This window comes from Salmo salar, chromosome ssa12 (assembly GCF_905237065.1).
Source record: "Salmo salar chromosome ssa12, Ssal_v3.1, whole genome shotgun sequence".
In the NCBI taxonomy this organism is placed as follows: domain Eukaryota; kingdom Metazoa; phylum Chordata; class Actinopteri; order Salmoniformes; family Salmonidae; genus Salmo; species Salmo salar.
Window position 1 is genome coordinate 84,267,422 of NC_059453.1, and position 11,490 is coordinate 84,278,911.

At 43.2% G+C, this 11,490-nt stretch overlaps 1 protein-coding gene across 3 annotated transcripts; it reads left to right on the plus strand.

Moving 5' to 3' along the window:
• The first annotated feature begins 2,214 nt into the window (after positions 1-2,214).
• LOC106565980 (ras association domain-containing protein 1) lies at positions 2,215-11,490 on the plus strand. Of its 3 annotated transcripts, XM_014133707.2 has the most exons (7): positions 2,215-2,550; positions 3,194-3,572; positions 4,929-5,041; positions 9,336-9,443; positions 9,663-9,954; positions 10,090-10,205; positions 10,309-11,490. In XM_014133707.2, the coding sequence occupies exons 2-7, from the start codon at positions 3,251-3,253 to the stop codon at positions 10,486-10,488; spliced, it is 1,131 nt and encodes a 376-aa protein (XP_013989182.1). In that variant the 5' UTR covers positions 2,215-2,550; positions 3,194-3,250; the 3' UTR covers positions 10,489-11,490. The 3 variants fall into 3 exon arrangements, with proteins under 3 accessions (XP_013989182.1, XP_013989183.1, XP_045547823.1); XM_014133708.2 differs by lacking the exons at positions 2,215-2,550; positions 3,194-3,572; positions 4,929-5,041 and adding an exon at positions 5,536-6,423; XM_045691867.1 differs by lacking the exons at positions 2,215-2,550; positions 3,194-3,572; positions 4,929-5,041 and adding an exon at positions 7,224-7,283.

Consider the following 11,490-nt stretch of genomic DNA (forward strand, 5'->3'; position numbering starts at 1 on the left):
TATTCGGTCATGTTTCCAGTCGACTTGCCATGATTAAATGCGGTGGTACGTGCTTTAAGTTTTGTGCGAATGCTGCCATCAATCCACGGTTCTGGTTAGGGAAGGTTTTAATAGTCACAGTGGGTACAACATCTCCTATACACGTCCTTATAATCTCGCTCACTGAGTCAGCGTATATGTCAATGTTTTTGTCTGAGGCTACCCAGAATATATCCCAATCCACTGATCGAAGCAATCTTAAAGCGTGGAATCCAATTGGTCAGACCAGTGTTGGATTCACCTAAGTTTCTGCCTATAGGAAGGGAGCAACAAGATGGAGTCATGGTCAGATTTGCCAAAAGGAGGGCGGGGCAGGGCCTTGTATGCATCGCGGAAGTTAGAGTAGCAGTGGTCGAGTGTGTTACTCGCTCGTGTACTGTATTACTCGTTCGAGGCTTCTAAGAGATGCTCCGTTGCCACGGAGAACGGTACTGCCAGAGGTAAGACTGTTCACACTGTAGCACTACAGGGAAATGTTTCTACTTAAATAAATATCAAACGAATGGTGCTGCTACTTTTCTCTAAATCTGTTACTAGACTTGCAAAGAATGTGTTGCTGTATTACAAGAGATTGTACTCAAAAGACCATGAAAAAAACCATTACACCCCATGTGTTCAAGAGGTTCTACTGTGTAGCCCACAGCAGCTGAATGAGATTATATGTCAGGGGTGTCAAACTCATCTTCAACAAGGTCTGGAGGGCCACACTGAAAATTGGTTGTATTTCCTTGCCGTCAAAATTAGCAAAAGATTGACCCTCTATCCAGCGTTTTTTTTTTTTTTTTATACTCCCCGACTGTCTAGTTTTAATTTTGGTTATTGTTAACGAGCTGGACACGTTCAAGACTGTATAAATGTAAGTCTATTACATTTCTACACAGTTTTAATTTGGTTTTAGTCATTTGAAAGTATATTGAGTTGTTTTTTTGTTTTACTCAGACCACCTGCGGGCCAGATTGCGGGACATAAGTTTGACACCCGTGTTCTAAGTGTTGCTGCTCTGTGTTTGTAGGGAATGCCAGGTGAAGCACTGGGCCAAACACAAGGCGGCCTGCCAACTGATGGCTGAAGCCACAGAGAAGCTCCAGAAGGACTTGACCATAACTCCTGAAGAGAGAAAGGTGGACATCAGCAACATATTGGACTGAATGATGGGAGAGAGAAGAGAAGTCTTACGTGGTGACAAGTCAATGCAAAGATATTCACCTATATGCAATTTTGGGATGGGATTTGAATGCAATTGTTATGGTTTTGGACTGTTAATGTTAACCTTTTGAGGTTTGTCTGTCTCAATTCAATTCCAACTTCTAGATTGTATTAATGCAAAAGTTGACGGCTCCCAAGTGGCGCAACGATCTAATGCACTGCATCTCAGTGCTTGAGGAGTCAATACAGACACCCTGGTTCGAATCCAGGCTGTATCACAACCGGCCATGATTGGGAGTCCCATAGGGCGGCACACAATTGGCCCAGGTTTGGTCGGTGTAGGCTGTCATTGTAAATAAGAACTTAACTGACTTGCCTAGTTAAGGTAAAACATTATTATTATTTTTTAATAAATTATCAAGCAGAGTTTATATCCCTTTGATCTCAGACCTGACACTGAGTGGAACTTACAGGTTGAACCTGGGAAGGAGCAGAACTCAAGACTTGCTAATTAAATTGTAATAATGGGCTCCTCATTAGCTTGTCATCTTACAAGATGTTTAGCACATTTTTTGACAATTCTAACAATCAAATAAGCCTATGCTTCTGTTATAGATGTGAAATAGAAACATGTTTTACAAGAAACTCCAAAGTTTGTGGCCTCATGTTTTGACTCATCATCATGGTCAGTCATCCTGGGATCAGAATCTGCCTATTGTTCAGGTAACTGCACGGTATCCATTTCACGGGGTACTATTTCAAAGTAACTTTACCCACTTGATTGTTTAGACTCTGCACGCCTTGAACTGTTAAAAAGGGTGTGCCTGTGAAGTTCACAAATTAACTGACAAACATATAATAACATATACTGTCAATGGATGATTAGTAAATCATTATCCTTAAGGTAGTTTTTATTTGAATGTCACTGTTTAATGAAATAGCATACAGATACAGTGTTCAATGGCGATGGAGGGCTGGGGGATTTACACACATCTTCCGCGCCCGCTCTACTGTTCAAGACTCAGAAGCACCCCCTATGTGAAAACATTCCGGATGTCAAGAACAGTAGTCTGCTCTTCACTTTCTCGTCTTTCTCTTATTTTCTTGTCTTGTTATTGCGTCACATGTTGGGGTGTCAGAATAGGGTGATGGGGTCTTTATAAAGTAAACCCGCTGCTGATAATCTCGATTTTTTTTGTGAATTGCGGTATTTCCGTTAAGTAACCGATAATACATTGTTTCCAGACCAGACGCGAAACTGCCCACCTCTGCTCCGTTATTCGTAATAACTTATATGGAAACTTGGTACAATAGAAGAACGTCGGGGACGAGGCATCGGCCGCTGCGGGGTGGATCCCGGATTTGGTAAATTGTTAAACTTTCAAAACAAGTCTATAGCACGTTTTATGAATTATGTGAAATAGGCTCGAGTCGGTCCCTTGCTTCTCGTGTTTCTAGGCTACCCCCTCCTCCCTCTTACATCTTCATCTGTGATGCTAAACGGCTGCATGTAGGCCTAATTTACAATTATTATTCACGACATGTTTGAAGCAGAATGGTGGCGATTTATTCGATTATATAGTCTGACATTTGATGGTATGCAAATTAATTTAACTAGTTATCTTGGTATTTAACAATAGACGGCAACATGCTCCGTTATTAAAACAATAAAACACAGGACAATTATAAGATAGCCTTAAACGCTATTTTTTATTATTATTGCCGATTAGACCACTTTATTGATGCAGTAAATGGCAAATTATATTAAAGTACTAACACAGATCATTTTATGTCGAGAAACAATGACTTCATTCATACTCAGTAGGCTATAGAATAGGTTATTTTATTTAGTTCAAGCCATGGTTTCTATAGTAAGGGATGCATAGCTGTATGGGAAGTTCTCCCCACAATTGAAGGCTAGCAACAATGTACTACTGTAGGCCAATGTCCTGTCCTTGAGTTGGTGCTTCATGATTGGTGATGCTGGATTGTGTATTATTGTTTTTAGTCACAGGTGTGATGATTGCCTCTGAGTGAAGAAGGAACTGAAGCTGTGACTAACAGAATGTCTTGGGGTGAGTTCATTGAGCTCCGTGAGTTGAGGCTGCATGACAATGACCGAATAGAGCTGACCAGCTGTGAGGTGCCTCGCTCACCACCTCGCCTGGAGCGGGCCAATGCCCTGCGGATCAGCCCAGGGAAGGTCCCTGAGCTGCTCAGCCGAGTGGGCATCATCCGACTGCTGGGGGATAGCCTGGACCCACGGCTCACAGATGAGAGGGGAGAGGGACATGACTTCCAGCCCTGCAGCCATGCCCAGCCCACCTGGTGTGACCTGTGTGGAGACTTCATCTGGGGACTGTACAAACAGAGCCTGCGCTGTGCCAGTGAGTCTGCCTTCTGCTGCTGCACAGGATTGACTTGCATGATAATGATTAGGATTGTATGTCTGCATACATGTATGTCACAGGCAACCGGTGGCACCTTAATTGGGGAGGACGGGCTCATAGTAATGGCTGGAACGGAATGAATGGAATGGTATCAAACACATGGTTTCCATGGAGTGAATGAAATGGTGGTTGATACCATTTAATTCACTCCATTCCAGACATTATTATGAGCGGTCCTCCCCTCACCAGCCTCCTGTGTTATGTAGGCCTATGTGCGTGAGTGTTATAGGGTTTAACTATAGCCTATGAGAATGTGTTTCAAGGTAATCCCACTTTTGACACCAATATAATGAAACGGGCAAGGAGTGTGGTGCGAACCCTCGACCTTCTAGTCCGTAGACATAGAAAGCATCGTCAAGAGGCAGAGTTGATTTCCGCCAGTGTAAACCAGGGTCCTACAGTATTATATGGCCTGTTTGTGTGTGCATAGGATATAATGTATGTGTGTTTATGTATATGCCAGGCCATATAGCTTTAAGTCATTGTTTCTCAGATGGACTAAATGGGCTTTTTGTAAGATGGGCTCTATTCACAGGACTCAGTATTCATTGGGCCTGAATAGGCTTTAATGAGGAGTTTCTGCAAAGAGGGACATTACCGTTCCCAGCAGCAACGAACCAGCTGAGAACCAAACCGCTCGCCTGGAAATCCCAGACCCTGTTTTAGCTCTGGAGTACTTGGAAAACTCCCATATTCAGTCAGCTGTTGGCGGCAGTCTATTCCTCAGGGCGTTAAGATGGATCTAGTGGTTTTTTTGTGTCTGTGTAGGTACATGCATAATCTTCAAAGTTTACACTATGAACTTCCTTTCCTCTGGCTGAAACCGGCCCTTTTTATTGTTATGTGTGGCCATTACATGTGGGGAGAGAAAATTGAGAAGTGTAGCCTGTGTCTGAAGTGTATGGGGAATATACTGGTAAAATCTCATGAAAACACCTGTTTATTTGTCAAAGAATCCCTCTACTGTCTAGCAATACTTGTCTGATCAGGTCCTGTTTGATTAGTTAGTGACCAAATTGAAGTAATATCTTTTAGTCTGTGACTAGTTCTGTCAAACGTGTAATGACTCCATGTGGCCAGTGGAGGACAGCAGATAAATTAGAATCTCAAAATGTCCCAAAACTGGAGGGAATGGATTTCCTAAATTGAGCAAATGGAAGTTTCTGTGCCAGTGCTCACCACTTTTTTTCATAGCTGACATTTCCTTACATCTGTGGAGAAGGCACAACTTTGATTACAACCCATGATCTGATCAAATCTTGTTTTTAATTAATCACTTATCTTTTCTTACAGATTGCGGATTCACATGTCACTATCGATGTCGACCTCTCATCCAATTAGATTGCAGTTTGGATCGTGGCTCCACAGTTGAACAAACATGTGCTGTAGAGACTGATACAAATGTGGTAAGAACCTCATGACCTGATGTATACGTGTCATTTCATTTGTTTTCTCTACTCAACCTCTCATTCACCGGCCATGTCGTGTGTCATGACCACCACCTATCCACTATTCAGGCCATACTCTTTGTGGTGACATGGTGTCTGCACACTCTCTGTAATCAATCACCCTAGTCTTCTTTTCTTTCTATTCATTTTTCTTTCTATTCCATGATCCCCCTGTGTCAGGTCCTTTGAGTTCAGGTCCTCTCTCTCACAATTCCCTTTGGCTACAGTACCCTATCTACGGGCATCAATCATTAATATGTATTTTATTTGTATTTTTTTTTATTTAACCTTTATTTAACTAGGCAAGTCAGTTAAGAACAAATTATTATTTACAATGACGGCCTACCTCGGCCAAACCCAGACAACGCTGGGACAATTTTGCACCGCCCTATGGGACTCCCAATCACGGCCGGTTGTGATACAGCCTGGAATCGAACCAGGGTCTGTAGTGACGCCTCTAGCACTGAGATGCAGTGCCTTAGATCGCTGCGCCACTCGGGAGCCAGTCTTATCTGATCTATTTATTTTTCTCTAAAGTGGTGCTGTTCTCTGTAGAACCCTAGGCCTACATGTCTACATATGTCATGCATTTGTCATGTTATGTGAAGCCCCTATGCTCTGCTATCATTTGAATCCTCTCACATGATTTTCATCTTCTCACGTCGCCTTTATTATTGGCAGACAGGAAAAGGGAGGGGTATGATGTCATGGGAGTTCTAATTTTCCCTCAGCGCCCAATCATGGCCTTTTGCACTGGTTTTGTGTATTTTCTAATCTCAACTGCCTGGGTGGGGCCTCCGCGGGCCGGGGGGAGAGAGATGGAAAGGCGGGGGCGGGTCCCGCATCCTGTTCTCAGCTAGTCTTGAGAAACCGAAACGTGGCCAGATTTAACAGGAAACCGACAAAAACGTGCTTTAGAACGTTGTTGAAGTTTACAGGGAGATACTAACTATACTAGCAGTCTGATTACGCTACACCCTATCGGTGAATTAAAGTTTCTGTAGTTACTACAAGTTTATTACAGCGGGATACATTTTAAGATATAAATTGTCTTATTAAACGGGAAACTACGCCTATTAGCGCTCCAATCAAAGCCGAATTAGATATAACTTGAGAAATTGTAGCGGATTCTAATCGCAATATCGTTCCAGTGTCTAACATTACATTGCAACATTTTGATAATGAAAGACGCGGTCAGTGGTTCGGATAAGAACCCATCCTTCGGGAAGACGTGGGGCAGCTCCACCAGTAGCGGATACTGCAGTGGGGACTCGGATTCTGAGTTCGAGCAGTACTTTACTGCTCGCACATCATTCATTTGCAAACCAAAGAAAGAGAAGGTAAGAATGAGAACTTTATCAAGCAGACAGGACTATGTCAATTGCCTACCAAGCTGTTTCTATTTAGAAATGTTCTGTTTAATATATTTTTTTATTTAACCTTTATTTAACTAGGAAAGTTCTTATTTACAATGACGGGCTACCCAGGCCAAACGCTAACCCGGACGACGCTGGGCCAATTGTGTGCCGCCCTATGGGACTCCCAATCACGGCCGGTTGTGAGACAACCTGGAGTTGAACCAGGGTCTGTAGTGACGCATCTAGCACTGAGATGCACTGCCTTAGACCACTGCCCCACTCAGGAGCCCACTCTGTAACTGTAACTTTCTTTATAGTTGCATTATAGTTTGATTATTCACTAATAGCGTTATGAAGTGATTGCTGTAGTTGCCTGAGTAACTCTACCATGGCTCCTTTTTAAAAATGTTCATTGGGATCTGCTGTACCTCTCATATAAAACACGTGTAAAACATTTCACTACAGACCCGTGTTCGATCCCAGGCTGTGGCACAGCCGGCCGCGACCAGGAGACCCATGAACCGGCGGACAATTGGCCCAGCGTCATCCGGGTTAGTGGATGGTTTGGCTGGCCGGGATTTCCTTGTCCCATCGCGCTCTAGCGACTCCTTGTGGCGGGCCGGGCACATGCACGCTGACTTCGGTTTCCAGCTGTACGGTGTTACCTCCGACACATTGGTGCTGCTGGCTTCCGGGTTAAGCAAGCAGTTTGGCTTGACGGGGTCGTGTTTCGGAGGACGCATAGCACTCGACCTTCGCCTCTCCCGAGTCCATGCAGGAGTTGCAGAGATGGGACAAGACTGTAACTACCAATGTGGATATCACGAAATTGGGGAGAAAAAGTAAAATAATTTCACTGCACATATCCATATGTGACAATACAAAATAACATCTATATTACAATGACTCTTACACCCTGATGCTGAGAACCACTCACAATTTCATGTTTAGTGACGCACCCATGATACTGTACCTCTAGTTAAGTTTCAGAACACAAACACACTATTCATGTAGCCTACTGTTCAGTGTTCTACTCTCACATCTGAACAAACATTACACTTAAAGCTTGCACACACAAGTTTGCATACAAGCCTGCACACATATTTCCGCAGGGTTTGAATGAGTAATGGCAAAATAACATCATGTTTGATTAACTAATATTTCCACATCATCTTGAATGTTATTATACAGAGTACAGTACAAAGTGATAACGTCACCGTGAACATTAGTGACTCCTTAGTAGAATGGGCTGGCTCTCATTTTGTGATTGCCTATTTAATAGTTAACTGCAGGACATTAACTCAGCGGCCTTTCAATCTGCATTAGGATGTAGGTTATTGATCTGTTTTATTGATCTTTTTTTCACAGCTTGACATTGCTTTATGTAGTTTTGTGCTCCATGAATTCTAGGCAGCTGTGGCCATTCATTTCTCCAATGTGTAAACATCAGCTAACTCTCGTCATTAGGAACATGTTTAGTGGGATAAACAATACAAGAGCAATCTAGTTTTGAATGGCACCATTCCTAAAGAGTTATTTATTTGTCCCTGTGATTTTCCTACTGAATTAGTTATTTTTCTTGTGATTTTGCCCCAGAGGAGAACTCATGTTGGGTGCTGATGGTAGAACGAGCCATGGGGATTGATGGCTATTGATCTATGGATTATCCCTCCCCCCTCCACGAAAAACAGCTACTGTTGGTCCCCTAATTCAGTGTTTCCCAACCCTGGTCCCCAAGTGCCCCCAAAAATACAGAGTTTTGTTGTAGCCCTTGACAAACACGCCTCACTCAGCTCATTGAGGGTTTGATGATTAGTTGACAAGTTGAATCAGGTGTGCTTGTCCAGAGTTACAATACAAATGTGTACTGTTGGGGGTACCTGAGGACTAGGGTTGGGAAATACTGCCATAAGTGATGCGCCTACGTTTTGTGCATCATATGTCCTGAATAACATTCTCACACAGGAAGCAAGAACAGACCATTAGACACCGGAAGTGCATAGATGTGGTGGATACTGTGTGTCCATACCAGCCATCTCAAGCGGGCGGGCGGAGGATATTTTTTACATGAACACAGCATTAAAGAATGCAGCTCAAAGCCGTTGCAGACATTACAAACAGCTGCACGTTCCCCCATGGCACCTCCCTCTTCAGAGATAGGAGTTCAGGAACTAGGATTGGTCAGCACTGACATCATTGTGCTCCACTACTTCCTTATTGTAAGCTATGGCTATTTTGACACTTGACAGGAAGTTTGGAATCTGATGCAACCGGTGGTCATTTATGAAGGAAGGAGTGGAGCTTACAGGAAGTTAGCACTGTGAAGCATAGGTTGCTATTTAGCACATTTACCAACTCTTCATTATACAGCAGCAACAAGTCCTGAAAAAGCAGTAATGCTGTTTCTCATTCAATACCATTTTGACTTACACCAGTCTAGTGTTTCCTTCCTCTCAGCTACTGCGGGAAAAAACTCAGCTAGTCCACCTCTATGAATTTTCATTAGACAGATTTTCATTAGCTCAAGCTTTCTTAACTAAATGTTTAGTTGAATTGGTCGATATGTCGTGCCTCCTTAACTGTCCCTCTAATCTATTTGAGTTTTTTTTCAATATGAAATGTTGTGGGGTGTTAGTTTGCCCCCATTAGGCCCACATAATACATTTCTTACAGGCATAATTTTACATGCAACACATTTAAACTTGGCTTTCTGCTGACACATAGTGGTAGAACACAGAAGACTCCCAAGATAACCTTTTTTTGTCTTTCATCTTTAGGAAGATGAGAGAGTAAGCAAAATGGAAAGAGGGCTTTTATAGCTGCTTCGACAATTAAAGTGTAGCCAATAAATGGCTTATTGAAATATTGACTCCCTTTTCAATCACTCTGGTCAGGATGAGCAGGTCAAATGTGGGAAGCAGCAGGAGCTGTCAGGCACAGAGATCCAGCAGAAGGTGAAGGAGTACAACGCTCAAATCAACAGCAACCTCTTTATGAACCCGGTGAGTACTAACAAGTTGCTCTTATACCATTGTAGTAACATTGTAATAAATCTAGTATACCATTGTAGTAACTTTGTAATAAATCTAGTAATTCAGTAATTGCTCAGTTACAATACTGCAGAATTACCCCAACAATGTAATGTCTACTATGCAATAACATGTTGATAATGTGTGTTAATGTTACATTTTATGCCAACATTTCTTCATTCTCTTCAACAGAACAAAGATGGCTCCTACACTGGCTTCATAAAGGTCCAGTTCAAGCTGGTACGACCTGTGTCAGTTCCCCCACCAAGAAAGGGTACTGCAACACAGGATGGTGCGGGCAAGAAGAATGGGGGAGTAAAACGTTGCACCTCTTTCTACCTGCCCAAGGATACATCCAAACACCTACACATCAGCTCCCGGACATGCGCTCGTGAGGTCATCGAAGCCTTGCTAAAGAAGTTCACTGTGGTGGACAACCCTGGAAAGTTTGCCCTGTTTGAGCGCACCGAGCGTCATGACCAAGGTAAGCCTACCTCTGTGACCGGTTTTGTGGCAGCACATGACTTCTTTGTTCTGGATTGACATCACATACAGTAGATAAATACTACGAGGTGCCATACAGTTGATTCATTCTATTGTCCTCCTGTATTTCTCTCAGTGTTCCTGCGTAAGCTGTCTGATGACGAGCGTCCACTCGAACTGCGTCTGTACGCTGGACCCAATGAGAAAGCCCTCAGTTTGGTATTGAAAGAGAATGAGACTGGAGAGGTCAACGTGAGTATTGAGCATGCATTGGGCATTCATTCTCAAACCAACATGGCCATTTCACATTGTGCAGCATACACTAATGCTCAGTCTCCCTCCTCTCTCTGTCCAGTGGGATGCCTTCTCTATGCCAGAGCTCAAGAACTTTGTCCGCATGTTACAGCGTGAGGAGGAGGAGCATGTCAAGCAGATTTTGCAGCGCTATGCTCTGGCCCGCACCAGAATGCAGGAGGCCCAAGCTGCTGCTTCCATCCCTGGTGGTTCCTCCGCTTGTGGTTCCACCCCTGGCTGAGAAACATGTCGCCTACGGGACAACCTGCACCTCTGACTGACAACCATCACAAGATGACCAGTCATCACTGCATCCAAAGATCCCAGAGAACACAAGTGAACACCTCCCTCAAAGGAGGAGAGTGAAAGAGCGAATGAGAGCGAGAGGGCGCATGAGAGCAAGAGGACAAGCGCGTGAGTGTGAGAGATATCAGAAGTGCCGTACACCTGGAGAGAGTCTGTTGAGAATGAGAGTTGAGAAACAGTATATGAAACTGTGGCTGATGAGAGACTGGCTTTGTCCAGAACTGCCTCATTATGGGGGCCCCATTTCACTATCCTGGGTGAGCTACCTGCCTCGTAGCGTTTATCACGTTATTCTTGTTGGCAGTAGGGTCCATAGATTATATCATTTATAGCTTTTGGGTAACGATCAAAGATAATTTTGAGACACCTGAGTGGGGTAAGCCATATCAAAAAGCTCTGTTTGTCTCCCTTAATGCCAAGCAATAAGAGGATAGCCAACCTACTAGCTAAGACAAATGTTGAACATATTCAGGTACTGTCTGCCTCAGTATCTCCAGACCCAAATGCTAGTCAGAATAACAAGTGATGGACATTATGGGCCAGGTAGGTACCCCAGGTTTCCATTTGACTCCAATGTCTGCCACATACCTCTTGCACATCCGTACTGTGATGGATGTTACTCTTTTTGCTGTCCCTTTATGAAACTGAGTGGGAGTGCCCCATGTGTTGGGTGCACTGTGAATGTCAATTGAGAGGACAATCCCCAGGTTGATTTAATTGATAGGGGAATCTCATCCTTGAAACACTTTGAACTGGACGCTGATGCTTTTTATGGAATGTTTGTTTTTTAGTTTGTATATCATTTTATGTTCTTTATGAGATTTTAAACCTCTGCTAAAACAGAATAATAGAGTTGATTCATATTATCAGCACATGTCTATATTGCTTGAAATAATACCTTGACTGTCAATTATTCAATTAAAAGATATATATGTTA

Bases quoted from the DNA above. Each gene is read 5' to 3' on its own strand.
- LOC106565980 (XM_014133707.2), top strand. From the start codon at position 3,251: ATGTCTTGGGGTGAGTTCATTGAGCTCCGTGAGTTGAGGCTGCATGAC. The intron at 5,042-9,335 runs GTAAGAACCTCA...CACTCTGGTCAG, and splicing joins TAGAGACTGATACAAATGTG to GATGAGCAGGTCAAATGTGG. The intron at 9,444-9,662 runs GTGAGTACTAAC...TCTCTTCAACAG, and splicing joins GCAACCTCTTTATGAACCCG to AACAAAGATGGCTCCTACAC.